We start from the raw sequence: 26,814 nt of genomic DNA, 5'->3' as shown, positions 1-26,814 counted from the left end.
ATTAAAGTTTTAAGTGTTCCCTTGCGTGCATTGTAGCCGGTGCTTCTTCGTCGTGCAAAGAGGCTTAACAGTCCCGTTGCGTGCCTCCTCTGCGGTGCTGGGTTTGTAAGAAAGCCCCTAGTGTGGTGATATACATGCAAGTGCGTGTATGTGGGTGGGTGGGGTGTAGCCTATATGGTGGATGAATGTGGGGGGGCTGTTGGCTCACAGAGGCCGCGAGGCAAGGCAGGCAGATGGTGACCTTTTGGAGTAAATTACCATGAACCCTATGAGTCTTTCTTTTCACTCAACCTCTCTCGTTCCAGCACTCTCGGGCACGCACACACACACACACACACACACACTATAAAGATAAGTTAAAAAAGTGTCATCTTGCTGTTGGTTTGTTTGGCAGTAACACAGGAGGTTGTCTGTTTTTACATATCTAAGTGAAATAGCCGAGTGGCCGGTTTTCCAAAGTACAGGCTGTAAAGTAGGCCAACTCCAACCCCGAGCTATCACGCCTTCTCTCTGTCACACATTTTACTCTGAGTGGGTGTGATTTCGGGTTCGGGCGTGAACAGCTGTAGTAGTCGTGACTGCGTGCACGTCATCGGCAGCGCGCTTCGGCTTCACTTCAAGAGGTTTCAGCACCAAGGCCAGGGCTCGCGGCTAGAACAATAGGCGGCTCCGCTGACGGCGGAGCCCAGGCACCGTCCACAAAGTCTCAACCGCAAAAAAGGGTTTTAGAGCCTAAAACATCGCTTTGTTGATGTAAAAAAAATTAGTAAGTATATCAGTTAGGTTAGATTGGAGCTGTAAAGGCGGTGGAGTGAGTAAGGGGAGGTATTGTTTATTTTTTCGTGTGAGTAAAGAGCACATATTTTAACGACGTTCCCTGGGAGGTACGTCACAGGCTAGCAGCCTTTTGGTTGACTGGGGGGAGAGGGAGAGAAAGAGTAGAGGAGATACCGGTGTAGGACGTGAAACGACATCCAAACGTCGGACGGGTGAGACGCAACAAGAAAATAGTAACTGAGAATAGCCCCTATTCACGGTTGAAACAATAACTGCAAGGCTAAAAAGGGCTGTTAAAAGACCGAGCAGGTTTAAACAATTTGATGTTGTCCGAATTTAAGCAGCTGGTTAGCCTGTTGTCACTTTGTCATTAAATAGGAATTAAGAGTGGGCTTTCGTGAACGTGAAAAGTAACTAGCTGGTTAGCTCGCTCCACTCTGGGTTTTGAGAGTTGAGAGGCTGGTTGAATTTCAGTGGAACCGGCGACAAGCTGTGATCTGGACTCACATCCTTTCAAGACCTCCACACCGGGCTCACGGGGGTTTTGTCAAAACACACAGCCGAGTCTCTAGTCTCTGTACACCGAGAAGGAGGAGGAGGAGAGAGGAGAGAGGAGAGACTACGGCAGGCACAAAGAGCGGAGAGCATCCAGGAGGACGGGACGGAGAGAGACAACAACGGGGACCCGACAGAAAAGATCCCAGATTTCCGAGCTGGACAGGCAACGCTCATAAGAATCACCTGAAAACGGTAAGAGCTTTGATGTATGTAGGCCTAGCCCTGGATATTTCCCTGTGTTGTTTTGTTCTGGTGTGTGTGTGTGTGTGTGTGTGTGCGCGCGCGCGCGCGCGCGTATATGTGTATGTGTACATTGAGGGGGGATCGGACAAAGAGCAAGGGAGCCCCATGACATCCGTGTGTATGCTGTAACCTACAGCTGGCTAAACAAAGAAACCGCTCACGCTGTTTCTTCTCTTTTTTATGTGTAGGGATCCTGCACGCTGTCCACCAAAAGGTAATGCATGCTTACAGATATTTTCGATTTATATGTATATATTTAATTTTTTATTGGGGGGGGGGATCCCATTATTGTTTTTTGATTGGCTTATTAACATTTGCATAAGTGTTTTACCAGTAGGTACTAGAGCCCTTTGTCATCATGCTGGGCAATAAATACTCAAAATAATTACGACCATAATCCTTACATTTATTTACATAATTGGGATACACATTTTATAGCCATAGAGCAAATTCAAATAAGAAATATTGCTCAGAATTTATGTTGTTAAAAAACAATGTATTCTTCATTATTTATAACCTTACACCTAGAAATATGAAAATACTATAGTAAATGTAATAAATGGCATATCATGAACACAACCCCAGAGAGAATACTATGAATAGAATTGTGATAGCACTGGAGTTTTAGAATCTATAAAGTGTAGTGTAAGTAATTATGAAGGTATTATTAAATACCAAAGACATACCATAAATAAATATTTTTAGGTTTGTTATTCTGACTATTATTGTATTACTGTCCACTTTTTTGGCTGTAACCTAAAGACTCATCCAGCATCGGTTGCCCCTCTCCAGGGATAACTGCTCCTGATCCGTCTGCCCCTCAGCCCCTGCAGTACCCAATCGTCCTCTCCACACTGTCCTGATGAAGGAGGCCGACGCCATCAAGCTCTTCGTGGGGCAGATCCCCCGGAATCTGGAAGAGAAGGACCTCAAGCCTATCTTCGAGCAGTTTGGCAAGATCTATGAGCTAACTGTGATTAAGGACAAATACACTGGCATGCACAAAGGTAGGTCTCGCCATTATAACCCAGCCTAAACATAGAGAGACAAAAAAGACTATATCTAGATACTAGATAGGTATGCGTGTGACAGTCAGGCAGATAGATGGGTGGATTTTCATGCGCCGAGTGCCATATGTCACCATGGAAACTGTCACACCTCCTCTCCTCTCTGTCTCCTGTTAACACTGCAACTGGGAGATCATGAAGACGCTCAGTACACGTCCGCTGTGAATCAAAAATATGCCTATTTATCAAGGCAAATTCCTCTTATGTGAAAATGTACCTGGTGATTCTGATTCTTAAGTATGCTTGTGCTAAAATGTACAATACTGTATTTAAAGGTGTGATGAATAGGTTCATAATACATGGTATATAGAGTTGAGAGCCTCCTGATTTGGAGGCTTTAAATAATAGCCCCTTCGAACAATAGATTGGTAATAAACTTTAGCAAAAAACTCTCTCTCACGCACACACACACTGTCCTAGGGTCGGGAGTGTTATGGACCAGATTAGGCTGTCTCCAATCAGTGTAATGGGCCTGTAAGCTGGGGTGACACAGGGGAAAGAAGCTGTTGTTTTGAGAATCCCCACATCCACAGTAAGCCCCTCTTAAAAGCAATGAGATGGGCCATAAGATGCGTGTATGTGTGTGTGTATGTGTCATGTACTTTCCTGTATGTGCTCGTGTGTGTCTTACTTTCAATTTTCATCTTATGGCATTATGTTGAGTCATTCTCAGTTTTTCAGATTGTTTGAATGTTTTCGTTCCTAATCGTCAAATCTTCTCTCCTTTACTCTGAAGCTACATTAGTCTTTCTAAGATGTCACCGGGATGCTAACCTGCTGCTAATCTTGTTGTCTTAGTGCTGGTGACAGGTGTAGTAAACAGCTCTGGCCAGCCAGCTCTACTACCTACCCCTCCCTCACACACACAGACACAGGTACAGAACATAGGAAAACAGAGGGAGTGTATTTGGAGTGATCGTGAGGCATGCATAGTGGTTGATATAGGGCAGGAACCTGACTGTGCCCAGCCTGTAAGGCCTTGTTAGCCCCGCGCACACGTCTGTCGTGCTGTCATGTGTGCTGACTCGTGCCGTTCCGTTCTGAAATGTGCCGTGCCGTATAGTGTCCTTCTCTGCTCTACAGTGCATCATCATGGTGTTGTCAAGTTTAATTACCGTGCATGAATATATATATATATTTTTTAATCCTCTCACACAGTTAGCCCAGCGGTAATTCAGAATAGGTAACAAGCAATCAGAGAAGGCTTCAGAAAAAGGAGATATTTAAATCATTTAAATGGGGCGTGTTTTTGTAGGGGCTGCTACAGAGACAGAGATAGAGAATGACAAATATTAGAGCTACTCACTGACCTTTTCTACCTTTATCCCTTTCCATTCTTCTTCTCTCTTTCTCTGTCTCTCTCTATCTGACAGGATGTGCGTTTCTGACGTACTGTGCGAGAGAGTCGGCACTGAAAGCCCAGAGCGCTCTCCACGAGCAGAAAACACTACCAGGGGTAAGTGCACATCACAAACAAACACACACACACACACACACACACACACACACACACCACACATCTCCAGACAGTAAACACTTCACACTTATGCAACAATGCGCACAAACCCCCACCAACAACCCCCCCGCCCCCCAACTACATACACAGACGCTGCCATCTACCTTGTATACACACACTGAAGCACAGAAGTGGCCTCAGATCAGTGTGCGTCTGTGTATTGGAGGTTCATCTCCCATTAGTAACAGTGTGACATAACTCTGCAGCCAGCAGGCATCTTGTTAAGGACAAACACTCCCTCTCACCGGAGACACACGGGGTACTCCGAGAGCATTATCATCTCCATTTCTCTGTCTCTCCATCTCTTTGCCGGTCCCCCCATTACCCTCTGGTGATAGCTCCCGCACTAGAGAGTGTGTGTAATTAATGTGGCCGTTCCCCTTTGTCTCATCCCGGTCTCCCTTGGTCTCTGTTATGAGGGATCGTGTGCTGCGGCTGGGCTAGGGTAGGACGGTGTTCATTATGGATGGGGCACTGTGCGAGATCTGTGTCTGTCTCGTAGGCTATACCTCTCTGTCGCTCCCTCTCTTTTTTTTTCTCTGACCTGGTTTCCACTGCAGTTGGAAATGGATTTTTTTTTTTTTTTTTTACAGTATCTGTTTTGGAACATGCATTTTTACTGTATTTTTTTAACACCAAAAGTAGTGTGCAGTACTGCCCAGCTGAGAGAGAGCAAGCGAGCACTGTGAGGGTATAGGACGTTATTAAGAGATGACATTTTCCGAGCTTTATCTGAACTCTGATTTGCAGCATTTATAACAGAATGGTGAATGTGACTTCGCCATCTATGAGCCTTTCTATATCTCATTCTCTCCGTGACGCCCTGCCACCGATCAAAGTTTCAGTTCCTGCACCTTCTCCGTAAGCTGGGGTGTTGATAAGATCTCTGTCAGAAAATGGTTGGAGGAGAGGCTGAGGAAAAGGCTTTGGGGGAGGGAAAATGTTCTGACACACACGAACACAAATCCCTGCCTACATACATATTGTAATCATGCATGCTTTTCTATGCAGGTGGCGGATGCCTCTGTATTCGTACATACACACCCACACTTACAAACACAGCATGTTAGCACTGACATTAATCCAATTAGGGCCTACTAAGGAGTGTTGATCTTTCTGCAAAAATCACCTTTCCACTGTCTGCTGTGTCTCATTCCTCTCTCTCTTCCCGCACTCTGTCCTTTGACTCATCCCTCTAACCCTCTCCACTGGGTTTTGCTTTATCCTTTCCTGTTGATGACATCGATAACAGGCGCGTGGCAGGAGCGGATAGTTGCAGTCGAATTTCCAGATAAATTGTGATAAATATTCTGGACACACGGAGGAAACATTTGCAGGGAGGATACTCATTAGCGGAACAGATTTACTAAAGAGCCAGCACACAACAATCAGAAGCTCCGCTCCCCTGAGGAAGACTAGTGCTGAAACGAGGGTGTGGCTGTCGTGTGCTGGGTTTTCAATAAGCCTGGACTGTTAATGAGCAACATTACTGTTTCTGGATGTGGCTTTTGTCGATTTGGAGTATCTTGCGTTCCACTATGAGGTTTATATGAAAGAGATATCGTCCCTTATTCTGTCCAGTTTGAGCCAAAGTTCTTCAGGGTAAAGTACCTGCAAGAATATGAAAACTTCTTCAATGAAGACCTTATGGAAGCTGTGTACACAGTGTTTCACCAACACTTTACTTTATTTATTGCACATACATATGTTACTTACTTATTCCCCATCAACAACCTGGGGCTTGAGTTTGACAGAGTTTGATCAAATCTTTTAAAGGATAAATCACAATCTAATTCCACTCCAAATAATTCCAGAGCATTATTTTGGTGGCTGTATTTGAGCTTGAAGGCCACTACATAGTGCAACACCTCCCCTTCCTGTATCTTCTCTAAGGTTTAGCTCTGCTATCACTTTCTACTACCTGTCTCTACCCTGTGTGTCTTCCTCCTCCTCCTTCCTCCCCTCCTGCCTATTGCCTTCTTTGACAGGATTTAGAAATGACTTCAGACGATTTCTCTCTCCCTTTCACACATCCACCCATTGTCCCATTCTTTTCTTTCCCTTAGAATTGATTTTTCATTCTTCCTTATTCCTCCTTTTATTTTCCCTCAACCCTCTATGCTTACCCTCATTCCATTTTATCTCTTCCCCCCCTTTCAAATCCCCTCTGTCCTCTGTCCATCTCCTCCCCTCAATATCCCCCAGTTTCTCTGCACCAGTAGAATATTACAGAATGTTCTCTTCACTACCCCCAGCCCTTCATCGCCTGCTCCTTTTCCTCTCTAAAATCTCTTCATGGTATCCCTCTTTTATCCCCCCCTTTTCCCTTCCTGCTGTCTTTTACTCATTTTTTTCCCCTCACTGCACACTCACACGTCCTCCTCGGATTCTCATTTCACAGTCATTTATGGTTACCCTTCTTCTAAGTCCTCCTCTCAACGTCAGTCTCTCTCTCTGCATCTTCCTCCTTCACCCCCCACCCCCCACAGTTCCTCTACCCCTCGTCTCATTTCCCCTCCTCTTGATTAGTTGACCCTTTTGACCGCTTCACACCCCCATCTCCTCCCCCTCTCCCCTTCTTCCCCAGCTCCACTTGTTAAGCTGCATGATTAGTTTCTCACAAACTCATTTTCATAGTCAGATCCTGGGCTCACTGTGGGGCAAAGGGACACAGGTGTGTGAGTGCGTGTGAGTGCGTGTATGTGCGTGTGCATGGCAGTCTTGAATCTTTGGATGACGCTTATTTGCGGGTACTGGTGGAAATGTCAGGCACCTCATACAACTTTAATAGAGCTGTAGCATCACACACTCATACAGATGTGTTTCTTTTGCGCCATGGCCAAGCAGCTAAAGGTTTGGTGACAAGTCCACTGCTACAGAATGCTCTCTCTGCTTCTGTCTGCAACTCACTGATGGGATTTAATGCTGATTTAACACTTCCAACCAGCCAGTAGAGGAATGAAAGAAAGGAGACAAACACATAGAGAAACTATACCTCAAATATCCCCTCTGTTAGCTTCAGCTAGGGGAGTAGACTGTCAGAATGGAAAATGAGGAAACGGACAGAGGGATTGAGAGAGATGAACAGATGGCCTTAGCAGAGTGTCCTGCGCCTTGTGTTTAATTTGGACACAGAGAGGGAAAGAGAAGCACAGAGAGAGCACAAGAAGAAGAGAGGAAGAGGAAGAGAGCTACATTATATTAGTCACTGTGGCAGAAATTTAACAATGGATCCACTAGCAAGTCCCGCTGTAGCACACAGATGTTTTGGTGTATTAGATGTAGTGCAGAGATTCCCTCTGGGAGGCATCCACATGAAAGAGCTCATGTTTGGCTGTCGCATATTAGTGCTCATTTGCACTTAAAAATTTAAATTCTTATTTGGCATGCAAAGGTTGCACTAAATGTAAATAATGAGGAAAATCTGCTCCTATAAATGTCATTTTTGGTTTGATGCTTAATTAAAAGCATGCCATTGACATTAGTACTGACATTAATCCAATGACATTGATTTACAATAGACACACAGAAATATATGTTGTACCATGGGCTATTGTCTTGTTAATACACGGGGTTGGTGGCAGTAGGCTGACAGCATGTGTCCGAGGTCAAAGGTCAGGGCTCAGCCTCTAGTCAACAAATTCAGGCAGACTCGTGATGGGCGGATGGTGAAGTGAAAGTTTGGATTTAGAATGTTTATTTATTTTTATCTTATCTGTGGTTCTTGGATTAAACAGTATTTTAGCATTTGCCACTATGAAGCTACTAAAGCCAGTTTTAAATGATTTTGGTTCACATCCCAAGCTTGTATATCATTGACAGTTTTTCTATATTTAAGTAAACAGGAACAGCTATATTTTCCACCCCTGATAATAATTATAAAACATCGCTTCAGCTAAATATATGCACACAAAGACCTATCAAAAACATACAAATGCACACCTGTGCTCATTCACACACGCACGCATACAAAACTGTCTTGTTTTATCCTAATCCCCCGAATCCATCCTCCCTCCCTTTCTCTCAGGCTACACTTCACTCCCAGCCTGCTTAGATTTTAACCTCCTACCTCCCTCCCCTCTGTATCTATCGCTCTATCTCTCCCAAAGGCTACTGCTGCTGTATTTCCTCCCTTATCTCTCCCCTTATCTTTTCCTTTTGTTCTTTGCCGTTGATCGCTCTCTCTCTCTCTCTTTCTCTCTCTCTCTTGCGCGCTCTCTCTCTCGCTTTCGCTCATTTAATCTGCACTCTCTTCCCTCTACATTTATCACTCCACTTCATCTTTGTTCTACTTCAAACAACGAGTGTTCCTTCGTATATACACACACATACATGTAGTGCGATCACACACAAACACAGTCGCGCACACATCTGTTTGGTCACGCTGGCATCCGCAGATCTCAGTGTAGGTGAAATTAAAGTGTGATAAGCAGCTTACCAGGTGTGTCTTGTCATGCTTCACTGCTCTCCAGGCAGTACTCTGCTCCCTGTTCTTTGATTAGAGCATACACACATTGTACTCCCCATGATGCACTTGATGCCTAATGAATTATTGAAAAGGCAGAAAAATTGCCACAGAGCAAGTAGTTAACAATAACTGATATAGCATAAGATCGATACACTTGTAAAAAAAAATATAATAAAAGTTTGTTGTAATGATATTGATTAAATGCATTTGGTATGACAGTGTTAAGTTGATAAATTGGAATAGCTCCAGGGTTACTGCTAGATCATGCAAACATGATGGCAGCTGTTATTGAGCTTGAGTAGAAGAGAGAACTTGTTATTTATGGCCTCCTGCTGAAAGGCGATATTTATTTGCATGCACACTATGGACTCACGTGGACTCTGGGTATTTAGTAGTGATGCCAGTGCTACTCCTTTGCCACTATATCACTTAATCTTTATAGGAAAGCCAAGCTAACTTCATATAAAACATGACATGTTGGCTCAGAAATCAAAATTGCCTGTCCCTTTAGTATGTCCAAGAGAATGACTGGGAAGTTAGGCACCATCTTTCCATGTGTCCATCATCCAGTGCTTGTAGTTTGATGTTTATCAGATCCACTCAAGACGTGTGATGTGTGCATGTTGTGTATGTTCTGTGTGTGTTTCCATGTGGAATCTAAGATGCCTGGCAGGCAGCCTCCCTATGGGGCAAAGCTATGATGAGCAATTATCCACTAGGGCGACTTTGTAGGCTAATTTAGCATATTTATGTGGTCAGCAGCACTGTTTACTATTCCCCTTCACTGCTTACTGCTGCACTTTCAATTCAGAACAGACCCCTGCTCCCTCTCTCTTTCGTTTTCTCTCTTGTCTCTTCCCTCTGCCTCTATCTCTCCCCGCCTGATGGGGTTTGTGATGTGTATCGCTCCCCCCTCCCTCATGCTGTTTCTCTATTTTTATCCTCACTGTGTGTGGGATGGGAAGGGAGTAGAGGGACAGGTGTAGAATCAAGTATGTGTGTGTGTGCGTGTGTGTAGAGACAGAGGAGGGGCCAGAGAGAGTGATACAGAAGGGGTATGAGGGGTGTTGGTGTGGGGGTTGTGTACAGCCAAGACCAAGTGGGATTTAACTTGTTTGTTTGTTGGAAACAAAAGTGTTTGCTGCGTGTGTGTGTGCTTGTGAGTGCACTTGTGCATGCAACATGACAGAGAGAAAGAGTGCTTGCCTCATATTTCACCACAAAATTGAGGCAGAATCAAATCAGAGCCTCATAAAAGGATGACCCTGGAGAGCGCCTGCCTCTTTAAGGCATGATACACATACACAAGAACATTTGTGTCTGTTTGTGAGGACACATGATTACCACGTTATGTGATTGTTCGCTGCCAAATCTGTGTCTCTCAGATGCTCAGTTCTAATGTAGCCCAAAGTTGAGTTGAGTCCATATCACACACCATCTGTTTTGTAAAGCCAGCCAGCTACGAAAATCTGCAGGGCCTAGTTTCCACATTCATAGAATTAAATTAACTGTTTAGTTGCAATTACCAGTCATGATTATTGCATCTAATGCTGGACTGATATGTGCTTTGTTCTCGAAACTTAAAGCTGGCTTCAGACTGAGTGGAGCGCAGCATGGGTAGGCTTTAGTGTGCCCATTTAAATCCTGGATTCACACATGGCTTACTGCAAGCTGCACACTTAAGGTGATGAATTTACAAATCAAGTGTTGACCTGTGGTAAAATCTTCATATATAAAATGGTCATTAAAGATATATATTACACTTTGACAGATACAAAGTTATTTTTTTTATTGGACTGATTATTATAAACACACAAGGGCAGTTAATTTAATTTATGTATTTAGTTTTTTAAGGAAAAAAACAAATGCCAGAAATAAGAGTTTTAGCAAAAAATCACTTAAATGCAGTGACCTTAACAGATGCCCAGATCTTTGCATTTGTGTAGGCCTTTGAGCAGTGTCACTGATTTACTGCTCCAGGTCATATAGCAAACACCATTCCCTTTTTACATCAATACTGTAACATTCACCCTTTCATTTGCATTCCCAAGCTCAGATCGTATTGTGCTGCTTTCAGTGCATTTTGCGAGCTACCAATGCATGCATGTACCAAACTCTCAGAATATACATGGACAGGAAGTCGTGACATTTTCCATTCCATTGAAAGATAATGTAGATATAGCCAGATTAAATGTTTGCAAATGTTCAGTGGGCTGAATAGCAGGGGGAGAGTTCACCGGTGTAGACGACAGGATTATGTTTCACTCAGAATTGGATCCTTGATGCTGTCTCAGGCTGTCTTGATTTGACTTTTTGCACATTAGATACACATTTTTCATTCTAAATTGGCCATTACTCTATAAATTCCTTGAACCTGGATTTCACCTAAAAATAACTAAATATGTTGATATGTTTCATACTTTCCATGTGAGACTGTTGGACTAAAACCGACAGCCTGCAAGCCAGACACCTTGCCTTAGCATGTAAATTTATCAGTCTGCACTGAGATGGACGTATAGAGCAGGGCCCTTACAAGGGGGTTGAAGGAGTGTGTGAATTTGTCTGAATGAAAAGGGGGGTTAAGAGTGGTGGAGGAGGGCCATGATGAGGTTTGGCATGAATAGGGGTGTATAGACAGGGAGGGGGTAGGGTGAGACAGGGGAGGAGCAGAGGAGGTCGGGTTAGAGAGAAGGAGGAAACAAGACAAAAGTTTGCCATAATGAGTGTGGAGGAAGGGGCAGGCGGGTGGTGTGTGGAAGAAAGGGTTTTTTCTGGGTGGTGAAGGAGTGGGAGGGAGCCAGGGCGCACTTCTGTCAGTTTAAACAGAGACATCTGTCAGAGAGGGCCACTGGTGTGTGTTTGCATATGTGTGTGCGTGTGTGCAAATGTGTGTGTATGTGATTAGGTGGACAAGGAGATGACAGGACTTTAGCTGCACCTGGGGTGTGACCTTCGCTCTGACGTCTCCTCTCTAACCACACTTCAACCTGCTGTCTAGATAATGGCATTTTCACACTGATCACAGGGCAAAGCTCGATTTTTATACCACCAAATTACACTATTGTAGAGCACCACACTTTAGAATGTCCATCAACAGAAGATAGGCGAATAGGACAAGAGGACTTGTGTAGCTCAGCTGGGGTTTTTTTGTTAATGAGAGACAGTGAGCTAATGCACTTTTAAGCATTCGTTTAGGTGTTTTGTTTCTGCAATCTTAGGTTTTGTTCAGTTCATGTTTAATCTAAATCACATTTTACATAAGGTTTAGGTTTAGTTTAAATTTTTAGTTGATAAACTAGAAACTCTGTCATGACTCAATCTGAATACTTTTCTTGAAATATCATGAGGACATCAAGTAAAAATGTAAAATCATAAAGAGTTAGTAGAAGACAGCAGAAGAATTTACAAAATTTATAAGGCAAGCTAAATATTGCTTGGACAGATTAACTTTGATACTGTCTTGGAACTGATCAGCCAAATATCTGTCATGCTGGTAAAGTCAGCACAGCCTAAAGTCTTATGATTTGTTCCTCAGTGAAATAGAAGTGTGTAGTTAGGATAAAAGTAAAAAAAACACTAAAATAAATTTATACTCCTAAAAACGTTAGAGTCAATATTAGGCTGTTTTTTCCTTTTGATTAAGCCTTTTTAAGAACATTCAGGTCATTTGCATATTTAGCTTGCCTACATTTTATGGGATCCTTCCGAGCACAGTAACTATCTGAGCATCCGAAAATGTGTCGCTGGCGCTGTGCGTAGCGTAATCTCAGTGAATATGAGATTTTTGCAATCATGAATTTGTATGGCTTTGAGCCGCCTTTTTAATTCACCAGCTCATTTCCCAAAGGATTTACATTCCCTAAAATAGAAAGAAGGTCCAAGTGCATAGGTCTAACAGTTATCCGCTATAGTGCTGTTGGATTATGTTGGACTAAATCCAAAGGATCAAATTTCAGTGAGTGCTCAACTGCTGCATGCAAAATGTTCTCACTGGGGTTTGACAAAAACAGCATAACATTATAGGGATCAACAGGGTAGTTAGTTCTGCTTTATGCGTGGTGTGGAATTGCTATGGAGAGTCAAGTCAAGTCGAGTCAATTTTAGACCAAAGTGCTGAAGTTGTACAATAATAAAAAAAACACACACACAGATAAATAAAAACAGACCAATCAATTAAAGACATACAACAAAAAGACTCAAACGCCAAAGACTAAAATGCATTTTCAAGATGAGACTGTGAGATGGCTAAAAGGGATTGGTTTGATGATCTGAGGGGAGATCTGAAAAATAAGATGGAGCCAGTCCATGTAATGCCTTAAAAATAATTAACAGCAACTTAAAATCGACTCTATATTTATCTGGTAACTAGTGAAGAGCAGCCAGTATTGGGGAGATATGATCCCTCTTCCTAGTACCTGTCAACAGCATTCTGAACAAGTTGCAAATGTGATAATGATGAGTGACAGATGCCAGAGTACAAAGAATTGCAGTAATCAATTCGAGAGGAAGTGCATGCAAGTTAGTTTCTTTAAGTCCTTAACAGTGAGAATACATTCAGTTTTGCTATAGTCCACAGATGGAAAAAGTTACCTTTGACAACAAAATTAATATGTTTGTCGAATTTAAATTTGGATAAAGAGTGATAAATGCAGAAAGAGAGAGAGAAAGAGAATATGTTGGTAATCCATGCTCCAGAAGAGAGGCTGATGAAGGGTTAACTGCCAGATAAAGTACTGAGTGGAGGAGAAGGAGGGCAGACCTCTCAGGTGTGAAGAATGGAACGAGAGAGACAGAGGAAGGAGAGAAGAGAGCGTGGGGGGGATGGGCCGCTCAGGATCTTATATTATGGTTGCAGGCCCCCCCGTTGCCAGGCAACGGAGCTGAACGAGATTCCAGGTTGCTAGGTAACCCAGGGGATGCAAAGCCTAACGTGGTGTGATCAAGATATGGGGTGGGGGGGGGGGGCGTGCTGCCGGGCTGCTCCACCTTCCCGCTCGCTCGCTCGCTCTGTTTCTCACATCTCAATGTCTTCATCCAGCTGTGAATGAGAGGTTTGATCGGGGAGCCGGGGTGCTGCACGCTTTAATATCATGCCAGTTTTACTGAAATGTAAACACACAGTGTATAAAAGCACACCCTTAATGGACTGTTCTTACACAGATGATTCATGCAATACAGCTGATATACAGATGAATCATTGATAATGTGATTTAAGACTAAAAATGAAATATCATATTATTTTGGTTATGTTGTATTTTCTGACTATTATTAGATGATAGCTAAGTGTTGAACCTAGGCCTGCAATTATTGATTAAGATGTTATTGGATGAATTGCTTGGTTTATTGAATGTCAGCAAATGGCAAAAGCCCAGTGTGACATCTTAAATCTCTCTCCTGTCAATCCTACAGTCCAAAGATATTCATTTAATTGTCATAGAGGAAAACTGAGAATATTCACATTGAGTTTTTTAAATGTCTAATAAATGTCTCTCACTGCATGATAATATCCATACTACAAATAGGTACCCAAGCAGAGGTGTTTTGTGTTGTTCAAAATCAAGGCAGAATTCTATAAAACATTAAATGCAAAACTATGTTTGTAAGAGACAAATATGAGGTAAACTGTACTGCTATTTAGCTCAATTTTGGTTTTGTCAAGTCAACACAAAGGTTCACATCACTGATGATAATGAGTCTGTAGGCCTGCGAGGCATATTAAAGCAGTGATGGAGACAAAAAGAGAGAGAGAAGCAAAGGAATGAGAGAGAGAGAGAGGAGGGAACGGATGAAAAAAGATAAAAAAGCATGATATGCCCGTGTCATCATGGAGGGATTATGGAGTTGAGAGTAGAAAGAGGGGAATCGAGGATGGGGAAGAGGAAGAGGGATAAATAATGCTAGATCGTGAAGAAGGGATAAAAATAGTTTTCCTTTCTTGTGCACTCTGGAAAATGGACATCTGAAATTGTGTGGATGGAGTGTTCCAGTGGGAGATTGAAGGGGGAAGGGTGTGTGTGTGTGTGTGTGTGTGTGTGTGTGTGTGTGTGTGTGTGTGTGTGTGTGTGTGTGTGTGTGAGGAAGATATGAGGAGAGCATACACACACACACCATTGTCTGTTGTCATGCTGTGCACTGTAATCAGTTTTATATTTCTGTTTGCCCTCCAGTGTCTTGATGGCAAAAAAAATAATCAAAAGACCAAAATGATAACATTGATTCACAACTCTAGTTTAATCTATGTTCAAATAGTGCATGTACACACACACACAAACACAAACACATATTTACGCACTTCCCCCTACCCTCATGATGTGGTGCAATGGTTTGTTCCACTGATTTTGCGTAGGTGGGGGAGGGGGGGTAGAATGCGATTTGATTGGATAATCCAAAGATTTAATATCCCCTAATCCTGGCACAATCCTCTCTGCATTACTGCGGGGAGTAAGATTAACTGTATGTGTGTAGTATGTGTTTGTTTCTGTGTGCGTAAAAGGGCGGGTGATCTGGGAGTGGGGAAAAGTGTACTGAAGTATACTGTGTGTGTGTGTGTGTGTGTGTCTGTGTGTGTGCATATGTGAGTGCTATGTACTGTGTGTGTATTTGTGTTGTGGCCGCAGCATGCAAATGGAGCTGTGTTTGCATGCAGCGTTTGGCCATGCGTGCATGAGTGGACATGCCTCCGCTGAGTGCAATGCAAGCTCACACACGACCATATATATGTGTCACACATCGCTCGCCTTCATGCATTGCCCGCCGCTGATCACATGCGAAGTCACATTGCTCAGAGATACAGAAACTCAGCGAGGGGCTTCTTAGAGGATACAGCAGATCAAACTGCACTACAGTATGAAGCCAGCTCCTCGTACGGCTGCACGTTTGCAGATGGTTACTGTTGATTAAGTCTTAATTGGAACGTGAGTAATTAGAGGATAATTGGACTGGAGAGGAGCGCGTGGCTGTTCATGTGTGTTGGAGTAAAGGAAGAGAGAAAGACAGAAGTGGAGTACAGTGACTAGCAGGGACTGTACGTTATTTGCATTTTTCTCTCAGGCTATAGAGAATTGTAATTACTCTACTACAATATAGATTCAGTTCCCTCACCTTCTCGCTCACCAGCTCTTGCTCAGAGCCAAATCACACTTGCTTCTTCCTCCTCTGGATACTGTCCATATCTCACTTCATTCCCTTGTTCTCATACATTTTCACTAATACTCATTTCTGCCTTGTTACATTAACTCAAAGATAGATAAAAATGGGTCGTTGGGGGGTTGGGGGGATAGTATGAAGCCAGCAAAGCGCTCTCCAGTGCAAACTCTTTGTTTACCGAAAGAGCCCAGCAGTCGCCCTTGGCAACCAGCATCCTTGTTTACCTACCCAGTGTGCCGTCATACGATTGCCATGACAACAAGCTGGTTGCCATGCCAGTTTTCCGATGCTATTGTGTTGTCTGTGCAGAAGCGGCGTGCCCCTCTCACCTGCTGTCTCGTGTTCAGTCTCTCTTTTTCTTTCCTCTCTCTCATCTTTCTTAACGCATCATGTGAAATGTATACTCTGCGGTTACTTTCAATTTATTCAAACCGCCAGCACGGTTCAAGCACACACACATACTTAGAAATAGATTGATAAGCCTTTATTGATACGCCATAGTTTGGCATTGTGAGGTGCTCCTGTTCAGTCCTGTTGTTATGGTCACACAGATGAGCTTTAATAGGCCTAATGATGAGGAAATGCAGGAGGTGCTGGATGGATAGAAGGATAGAGAAAGGGTTAGTGGACACAAATCTTGCTACAATCAGCCTGCTCTACAACACAGTCCGGAATCAATGAACAAGACGGGACTGATCGATGAGTTGATAGCGCAAGATGGATGGCAGCTTGGATGGACAGCAATAGCTCCAGGGCTGGGATATGATGGATGGATGGATGGATGGTCAATAAAGGTGAGGGGTTAAAATGGACATCACTCCTTCCTCTGCAGACTTTGTGTGCAGATGTGTTTGCATCTGTGCGGGTTTGTGTCTCTGACTGTGTGTGATGGCCTTGCCTTAGATCAATAGCTTTGTGGTGACAGCTAAGAGCTGATTAATCAAATGTATGGACCAGCCTCTCTCTGCTCTGCCCTCTCCTCAATTACCAGCTTCATTACATTGCCTTAACACCCCACTGGGACCTTTCTCCATTCTTCCTTCTCATCCCCTCCCTCGCCCCTGCCTCTCCACCCTCCTCCTCCTCCTCCTCCTCCTCCCCTTCATCCCTTCCTGTCCCCTTTCTCATCCCCTGTCTTTGAATAACCCTTCTGATTCAACCACTACTGCTACAAATCACCTTTTGACTTGCAGTGAGACAAGGTATTAATTAGTACATTTTATGCTTTGTTGCAGCAGAGTGAGGAACTGCTAATGATGTTTATTTTAAAAATATAACATGGTTGTTTGGATGTGGTGTTTCTGACATTTCAAAGCTTGGATTGGAAAATAGTCTACCCCACAAGCATGCTGGGTTTTTATTTTGGCATTGTATCAATGTCACTCCCTTCTTCAACACCTCCCTCTTGTCTCCTTTACCCTCCTCTCCTTGCTCCATCCCTCCTCTGGAACCATCCATTTTTTCCTCTCCCTTCCTTGCACTTCTTCCCTCTTTTCAGCGCCTTCATTCTGCATCCCTTCTCCTCCCCCACCCCATCCCTCTGGCATTAACACTCTGTCTCATTGCCTCAGTGCTATGACTAAGCACCGTGTGTGTAGTATGTTTATGTGGATGTGTGCGCCCCTGTGTGTGTGTGTGTGTGTGTGTGTGTGTGTGTGTGTGTGTGTGTGTGTGTGTGTGTGTGTGTCTGTGTGTCACAAACATGTGCGTCTGTAGATAGTACTTGCACGGAAGGGCCATTCAGAACATGTGTGTGCACTCATGCATTAGCACTCTGGGCGATGGATCTCTGTAGTCGTGACATTTTTTAGACAGAGTCAGAGTCACGACTGAATCACGCCCCACTCCTCCCCCCTCCCTTTCTTTCTCTATTCTTTTTGAATCATCCTCTCAGGGGCAGCTTTGCTTTCATCCTCCCACTCTCTGTCTCTCTGTCTCACTCCTCATGTAATGCTGCTTCTTCCAGCACTTCCATTCACTCCCTGGGTTCGTCTTGGCCTTCCACCTGCCCTTTCAGTCGGTCGAAGTCAACCGGAGTCCCCAAGGCCTCTCTCTCTCTCTGTCTCTCTCTGACTCTCATTCTCCTCCATCCTTTTATTTTTAGCTTTTTCCCTTCACACACTTGTCATCTCATCCCATATCTACACCCCACCCCACCCCTTCTCTCCCTTCTCTCCCTCGCTCAATCTACTCTTGTCCCTCATCTAATCCAGAGTTCTTCTGTAATCCAGATCAGCTGGCCTGCATTCTTAATCTCGTCACTTCTCAATCCCCCCTCCGTTGTGTGTGTGTGTGTGTGTGTGTGTGTGTGTGAGAGAGAGAGAGAGAGAGAGATCAGAGATAGTAAGGTTGTGTGTGTTTTGACACAGAAAGAGAGCAGCCTGGAATAGAGTTTAGACGCACCTGTCACCTGCTAACCTTGATTTAGTAGTGACTAAAAGACACATGGACAACACCCAAACACACACACACACACACACACACACACACACACACACACACACTATGAGTGCTGTAATTAACGTTTTAACCTTTTCGTTCGCATCACACAAAATAATTTGTCACAGAAAATGACCTCTTATGTAAAATCTTACGATTTTACTGTTTTACAAGCTTTTTAATGGAGGTCAGTTAGTCCAAATAACTTTTGTCAACTGAAATTTGATGTATTTTCTTTTATTGTACCATACTCTTACAGTAGTAACAATCTAAAGTCTTTCACAAGTTTTGCATTTTTAGAATATCTCGCCAAAAGGCCTGCAGTTGAAAATGAGTCATTTGGGCAACCCTGACACAGTTACAGACATATTGATTAATGTGCATTGTTTTTATAAATAGATGAATTAAATGTGTCTATAACCACAAAACAAATGTCATGAGGCTGCTTACTGCAAGTAAAGTCAATCCTTGTGTCGACCATCTGTGTTGATGTTCCTTCTTGTTTGTTCCTCAGATGAATCGGCCAATCCAGGTGAAACCAGCTGACAGCGAAGGCAGAGGAGGTGAGACACACTTAAACATAGACTGATAGACTGGCACACACACACACATACACACATTTCAGTGTGACACAGAGAAGGGTAGGTGTCAACAGGGCGCTTGGAGGCTTGGTCTGGTGCTTAAAGTTAATACACTCTTTCCACTCCCTTGTCTTATTACCCTTCTCTGTAGTCAATACTGCACCCTGGTGGACAAAAATGGTAGCTTATATGGCTGGATTTCTATCAACATAACATGTACAGTATAGTCTTATTATCAACAGAGATGTGACCAGTTTAAAGCATATAAAGTATTTCTTCCCTTTGTGTCTTTGGTCTTTCAGAGGACAGGAAGTTGTTTGTGGGCATGCTAGGAAAGCAACAGAGCGATGAGGACGTCAGAAGGCTGTTTGAGCCCTTTGGCAGCATAGACGAGTGCACTGTGTTGAGAGGACCCGATGGCACCAGCAAAGGTAAAACATGTACAGTACATGTGTTCCAGCGCATATTACCTGATTTTATTTAGCATTACATTGTAAGTTAACGCAGTTTGTGCGCTGTAACTGACTCTGCTTCGTTGCAGGGTGCGCTTTTGTAAAATATCAAGGACACGCTGAAGCCCAGGCTGCCATCAACAGCTTGCATGGGAGCCGCACAATGCCTGTAAGTCGCATGTATGAGATTACAAATGATTAAAAACGCACACGCAAGGCAAGCACACACGATATAGTTTGTATGGTCCTCTTGAAGACGTGCATAAGTCACGTGGAAGAGTAAAAGTTTTCCGTAGCTAATAATGTAAGTAATGTAAGCATCTGTGTGGTTTTGTTGTTTCCTGGGCATCCTCTATATGCTGGGATAGGCCTGTGACTCATAAAAGGAGCCCAATCCCATTAACACATAAAGAAGATGAAACACAACATTACTTGTAATTGCGGTTGAAACTGAACGTCTGTCTCCCATCTTTCGCCAACACAGGGAGCGTCATCCAGTCTGGTGGTGAAGTTTGCTGACACAGAGAAGGAGCGGGGGCTGAGGAGGATGCAGCAGGTGGCCTCCCAGCTCGGCATCTTCAGCCCCATGACCCTCAACTTCCCCGCCTACAATGCCTACACGCAGGCAGTCAACGCACAGGCAAGCAGTGCACGCATGCACAAACACCCACTGCGCTACACATACAGGTATACACACTAAGTTTGCAAGGGGAGTGCTGTGCTTATGAAAGGATGTAATAAGTTTGAAGAGGCTATCAGTGGTCTAATTGGGGGTAATGTTATTACACAGACAACAGAACATACGTCATCTGGCATTAGCTTTCCCGCAACACACAACCATTAACCCACTGACTCAGGACATAATGGCCTTGTAATTAGATCTCTATTCATCTGTTCCTCCATCACTCCCTCTCCCTGTCCCTTCCTCTCATTTTTTCTCCCTCTCTGTCTGTCTCTCTCTCTCTTTTCCCCATATCCATTTAACTGTCTCTTTGTCTTCTCTCTCTGTCTCTCTCCCTCACTTTCCCACCCTCTTTCTCCCTCTACCCCCCTCTTTTTCTCCATCCCCTTCCTCTCCTCTTTCTGTTTCCTTCCCTGTCTGCAGCTTGTCCAACAGCAGGCCCTGGTTGCCCAGTCAGCGTACTTGTCTCCCGTGGCAACAGTTGCCGCCGTACAGATGCAGCAGATGGCAGCGCTCAATGCCAACGGAATCATTGCCACACCCATTACACCCATCACGCCGTCCTCGGGTAGGCTCGCACACACACACACACACACACACACACACGCATATTCAAAAACACTCTTGAATTTGTGTATTATCAGACACAAGCAGATGACCTGTAGAACGCAGATGTAGTTATCAGCTGTGTATTACAGCACAAAACATGACAGTATGTCTAATTACGCTCAGCAGTCTTTTCCCTCAATTGCTTTGCTACATCAAAATAAAAAGTCATGAGAAATGTTGCTCTTCATACAAATTTAAAGCAATGCTTTTTTTTACAGTATTTTGCATAGGTATAGCAAGATAATTACAAAAGTGAAGAATAACTTCAAAAGGCTTTTGAAGGGCTACACACAGATGTAGTTATATAGGAGGTATAGTGAAAGAGGAGCAGGGACAGAGACTCATTATATGGAGTGTGATCTGCGTCTGTAGGTGCAAACACTCCACCAACTATTGCAGCAACGCCTGTGCCATCTCTCCCTCCGCCAATAGGAGTTAATGGTTACAGCAGTTTGCCAGCCCCCACCAATGGACAACAAGCAACAGAAGCACTATATACCAATGGCGTTCACGCATATCAAGGTATTTTAATGAAATTTAATGAATTTAATGAAATGAAATTTAGACATTAAACTAAAGGAAGTCCAACATTTATTATCCCATTGCTTGTATGTTTTTTTTTCGTTCTCACTATTTTTCTATTTTCTCACTCTCCAGCTCAGAGTCCAGCAGCAGCCCTGGACCCCCTACAGCAGGCATATGCAGGCATGCAACACTACACAGGTTGGTGTACAGACAGATTAAAGATGTCATTTTGGTCTGACTTCTTCAAATATATTAACCTCTAGCTAACTGCATATACTGTAACAAAAGAGCAAAGGGCTTATAATCAAAAGCACTCACTGGGCACCACAGATCAGGGTTAAAGTGCGCTTTACTTGGTCAACAGGCAACTCAAGATGATGTGACACATGCTCACTATATGTATGTGCCAGTGGGCAAATGAGCAAATAGGAAAGAAGTGTACAGACAGGTCACAAGAATTGTTTAATTATGAGAGTGGATCAAAAACTCACTGAGTGGCACTTTTTCACTGTGTTTTGCGATGGTATATGGATAGATATAACTTTTTTTTCTAATCCCAATGTAAACGCACTGATGTTGCCTTGAAAACCACTTCCGGTTCAGTAAAGAGACACAAAAGTTAATTACAATTGTCATTACATCTCTAATCCACCTTCAGCTGTGTTATCAGAAAATACTATATTAACATGCAGCTAAGCAGGCAGCTCAGGCAGTAGGTTAAATCAGAATACTTGAACAAGGTCAGGTGTCTGCTTTCAGTTTGACCGCCATCGTTTCAAGGGTGGAAAGCTTTCAAGGGCTGAAAGGTTTCAAGGGCAATTGATTGAATTAATTGTTTTATGATTTATCTGATTTAATTGTGACACAAACATTAATGACTGGTAATAATGTAATAAAGCTAATCATACCTTTACACCATCAGTATACATGATTCACACCAAAGGACTCGAGGGGGACTGTAACATGTGCTGACTCAGATCAACACTGTCATTGTTTAGCAGACTTGCTCCATTTAACTGTTACAGTTAATAGTTTTCACCTTCAGCAGGAGATGTTTCAGTTCAAACAAAATGACGCCATTAGACAATGCCATGTTGCCACCTGTTGTTTTTACCCAATCAGATTTTGTTACCATCTCTCCCAATAGCGGCGTACCCTGCTGCCTACGGATTGGTCGGGCAGCCGTTCCCCCAGCAGCCTACGCTGGTTGCCCAGCAACACCAGCAGCCCCAGCAACAGCAGCAGAGAGAAGGTGATGTGACTTCCTGTCTGTCTGGTGCCACACCCCTCTCTCTCCAATGATCTTATTTAAACTTGTTTATCACAAGGCTTTCACAGCCTGACATCATTCATCACACTCTATCTAACGCGTGTGTGTGTGTGTGTGTGTGTGTGTGTGTGTGTGTGTGTGTGTGTGTGTGTGTCTCAGGTCCAGAGGGTTGTAACATCTTCATCTACCACCTGCCTCAGGAGTTCAGTGACTCTGAGATGCTGCAGATGTTCCTGCCCTTTGGCAATGTCATTTCGGCTAAAGTGTTTGTTGACCGAGCCACCAACCAGAGCAAATGCTTCGGTGAGACACACAGACGTGGGAGGAAGAGGGAGGGAAAAGTTGAGAGCAGATGTATCAGAGAAAGGAAGAAAGGGGGTGACTTTGAGTAGCATAAGATATTGTACCAGTTTAAATTGTGTGTATAATTGAGACAACATGTGGAGGAGAGATTCAATTAAACCAACAACTCTTCTTTATCTCTCTCTTGCAGGATTTGTGAGTTTTGACAACCCAGCCAGCGCTCAAGCCGCCATCCAGGCCATGAATGGCTTCCAGATCGGCATGAAAAGACTGAAAGTGCAGCTCAAAAGGCCCAAAGATGCCAACCGGCCGTACTGAGTGACAACTGAGGGGAGGAAGAAGAGATAAAGACAGGTGAGGTGGTGTTGAGGAGATGATGAGTGACACGACATGAAGAGAAGTGAAGTGTTTGTTTGGGGGGAGCAGGAGGATAAAATTAGGTTAGTGACAGAAGAAAAAAGAAGGTAGCGTTAGTTTTGACACAGCAATGCTAATTGATGGTTCAAAGTTAAAAAGAAAAGCTTAACATGACATATCAGTGATTAAACGTTGGGTTACTCATATGATCAACTCAGGAAAAAGTGAAAATACTAAAATACTGTTTCCCTTTTTATTTTCTTTCACAATCTTATTTATTTTCTTTCCTGATGTTTTGATCTTTTCCTGAAACGGCAACTTACCTCACCCAAGAACCTTCCGTCCAATCATAATTCACGAGGACCGATAAAGCCCTGACCCCCCCTTCCTCTCGCATTGTTGTAAGTTGATTGGTTGGCCTGTGTTTGGGTTGCTGTGGCGATTGATTGCCTGTGTTGGTTGCCCTTGGCAATTTTTGTTCTGTCACCTCGAGCAACCAGCCATGCGTTGACCTGCATGTCCTGTTGCTGTAGTGACCACAGAGTGTGTTTGGTGCATTGTGACTTTATTTTGTATTGACCTGTGCACATACTGATCAATAACTGTCAATAGCCAGGACTTTACTCAGATCAAACGATTTAATTGGATATTTGATACACTTAATCATTGTATAGTAATTTGATAAAATCTGTAGCAACGCTTGTTATTTTTTTGCAGCTTTGTTTTTGATCAGTTTCTGTAGTGTTCTGTTTGGTGTCATTATTATTTGAACAAATTGTTTGGGTAAATTAGTGAGCGTGGGCGTCTATGTGTACATATGTGTCTGTGTTACACTGTTAGTGTGTAATACAGGAGTGCATAATCCTTGTTGCACTGGTGTCTGTATAGAGAGGTTTTCCAGAGGTTTCAATAGTGGACTGGTGGAGAAATGTAGGACAGCACTACAGTTTACTGCAAAATATGAAATTATCTTTGATGGAAGAAACTAACACGCTATTGTGATTTTATACAACAATGGCAGGCCATGCTGGACAAGAGGCCATGAAATGATTATATAGTACAGTACATATAAGTTTAAGTAAGGCTACAAACTGGTCAATGGGCCATACAGGTTAGGATAGAAAATAGCAGAAAAGGCTGAGTTTAATGACAAAGCACACTATATTTGGGCGAGCATGCAATTCTGTTGAGCTGTACTCTGATAGGCTGAGTTTTATATTTCTGGACTCTGGTTTTTTACACTGTTTGATGTGGCACTGCAGTTTTTTGCCCCTTTGTTTCTCTTTCTTGGTCTCATTTACTTCTTCTATCACTGCTTTTGTGGTGTCCCCTTCACTACTCCCCTCCTCCTCCTCCGGCCCCTTTATCTCGTTCCCCCTTTCTCTTTCAAATTCTTTCTCCTCTTCTCCTCATCCCAACCTCCTCTTTCTATCTCCTCTAGCTCGTGTTTTGAGGTAAAGGGTATGTGGTTGTATTGGTGGAAAAACAAGTGCCTCTTGCTTATTGGAGAACAGCCTTCAACTATAGGAATTCTGGGAGAAATATAGCCTAACAGAGAGAGTGAATAGAGGATCTCTTTAGTTTGAGGTAAATTCAATCCTCCACAAACCCTAACCTTTACCAAAGAGGAGGAAATGTGTAGCTGCTTTTCGGGCCACTGCGTGGCTGCCGTCACATGGCAGCATACATTATAAATAAAGGATTCTGTTTCTATTTCTAGACAAACTTTTACATAACAAATCTTGGCAGATACGCAGAAGGTCTTTAAATGTCTAATGGACCAATCTAATAACTACCAGTATTTGAACCCATGAAACCGCTTCCCCTACACAAAATAGGTTAAGATTATCACCCAGAATTTCTATACTGCAAATGCCAGAGAGTGATGCATGTCGGTAGTAGTGTTTGCTTGCCATGACACGACACGAGTGCAGCACATGCTCATAAAGACACACACATAAACACATATACGCAGATACTGGAACTTTTGAAACACACACACACACACACACACACACACACACACAAACACTTCCAATCACACAAGGAACATGAATTATGGATTTTCACTGTATTGAGTTGCATGATGCAGACACTGTGTGTGTATGTCTTAAAGCACCATGATTTATTGCTGTTGAAAGACAAGAGCTTTACAACTGTGAATGATGGCTTCTTGTTTTAACTCACCAAGATGAAACAGAAAGAAAAGACAAGCTAGGAGCACTTTAAAGGTGCAGTTTGCTGCAAGACGTATGATAGCAGTTGAAGTCATGCCTACGAGAGTTTTGTTTGATGGGAGGAGCATGTTTGCCAATCTGTAAAGATCAGACAGAAGCATGGCGCTCCAACTTTGCTCTCTAACATATCCTTCCTCCCTTCTCTGTCTCTCTCTCCTTGTTTATGCATCACTCCCTCTACCTCCCAACTCTCCCTCCCTTCACAGGTGACCTTTCAGAGTCCAGCCGAGGTGGAATCCCAGGGTTCATAGTGCTTTCAGACTGTCTGCTACCTTTGATGTCCGGGGAGTGCAGCAACACACACACAAACACACACAGTGACACACGAATACACATGCGCTCTCAACACTGAACCTCAAACGAGACAAGGCTGGTATACAAATGTACATAAAGTGCACAAACACACACACACACAGACCCCTGCTGACGCTCACACAAATACACGGTTCACACGAGTCACAGTAATCCAACCCATACAGCCGAGAGCTTGGTTTGACCATGGTCTGTGTGTGGAGTTTTCCAACAGGGTGTTTAGTACAGTTATTACGACTCAGACCAAGCATGTATGGAAGGTACTGATGAAAAATGCTGATATATCACTTCAATAGACTTTAGCTTGTCTATACCATGTCTATTACATGACAAATATAGAGGGGCCGATGTTTCATAATAAAAAAAATGAAAGAAAATACAAAAAAGACGACTAAATGAGTAGGTTAGAGACTTTGGAGAAAATCCTAATGACCTGTAAATAATTTAGTTTACAAAGAGCAGCATTTAAAAAACAAGAAAAAATGCAAAAAGAATATTACTTTAGATAAACACTGAACAGGACACAGCGACATTATTATTATTATTATTATTATTATTACCACTAGTAACATCAACATCCTCATAAAGGGATATTACATTCCAAATTGTAAAATGGGAAATCACTAACCTATTTTAAATTTCTACTTAGATTTTAGGTGAAACTTGGGGGAGGGGGGATTGCACTTTTATTCGGGAGGTTTTAATATTTGAGCTATTTTTTATTTATTTACTAATTTATCAATTATTTTGTTTATTGGGAGAAGGGGTTTGAGTGGGTTGCAATATTTTGATTTTAGAATTTTCTAGAGAAAACCTTTTGAGGGCCTGTTTCTGTCAGACCCTTGCAATCGAGTAATTATAATGTATGTATTAATTATTACAGCAATTATATTTATTTCTAATTTATTGAATCCTGTTTTGATCCACTCTCTTTTTAAGTTAAAATAAAAAAGTATCATACTAAATGTCCTACTGTGGTTTATCAAGTGTGCATGTGTTTGTATGTGTAAGAGAGATTTTTGCTTTGACACAGAAATGAGAAGCACACATCCACCTTCTGACCAGAAGAGAGTGTAAGTAGAGAGCATGTAACCAGAGAACAAGAGAGAGCGTTTTCACTCCCATTAAGCTGTTGTGCCTAACTTGTTATCTCCTCCTTATGGGAGTAGGCTACTTATCTATCAGCAGAATTAAATGTTTTATCTTTAAGAACATGGCTCCAGTAAACTCTCCTCCCGCTGGGACTATGCTTTTTTTATTTTATTTCCTGTG

The 26,814-nt window shown here is 42.9% G+C and overlaps 1 protein-coding gene across 2 annotated transcripts; it reads left to right on the top strand.

Annotated features, from left to right (window-relative positions):
- The first annotated feature begins 824 nt into the window (after positions 1 to 824).
- celf3b (cugbp, Elav-like family member 3b) lies at positions 825 to 26,633 on the top strand. 2 transcript variants are annotated; one of them, XM_038711346.1, is made up of 15 exons: positions 825 to 1,527; positions 1,767 to 1,792; positions 2,371 to 2,585; positions 4,019 to 4,101; positions 18,729 to 18,777; positions 19,098 to 19,226; positions 19,337 to 19,416; positions 19,732 to 19,887; positions 20,353 to 20,497; positions 20,971 to 21,060; positions 21,196 to 21,261; positions 22,211 to 22,315; positions 22,493 to 22,636; positions 22,827 to 22,990; positions 25,437 to 26,633. In XM_038711346.1, exons 3-14 carry the CDS (start codon positions 2,441 to 2,443, stop codon positions 22,952 to 22,954), a joined length of 1,320 nt encoding a protein of 439 aa, XP_038567274.1. In that variant the 5' UTR covers positions 825 to 1,527; positions 1,767 to 1,792; positions 2,371 to 2,440; the 3' UTR covers positions 22,955 to 22,990; positions 25,437 to 26,633. The 2 variants fall into 2 exon arrangements, with proteins under 2 accessions (XP_038567274.1, XP_038567273.1); XM_038711345.1 differs by having other exon boundaries at positions 827 to 1,527; positions 20,911 to 21,060; positions 25,437 to 26,632.
- Positions 26,634 to 26,814: the final 181 nt, after the last annotated feature.

Source organism: Micropterus salmoides, unplaced genomic scaffold, assembly GCF_014851395.1.
Source record: "Micropterus salmoides isolate LMB-PRFRI ecotype aquatic unplaced genomic scaffold, ASM1485139v1 Ms_hic_scaffold_11, whole genome shotgun sequence".
NCBI lineage: Eukaryota > Metazoa > Chordata > Actinopteri > Centrarchiformes > Centrarchidae > Micropterus > Micropterus salmoides.
The sequence above is the reverse complement of the archived record's forward strand: the minus strand, read 5'-3'. Positions and strand labels throughout refer to the sequence as shown.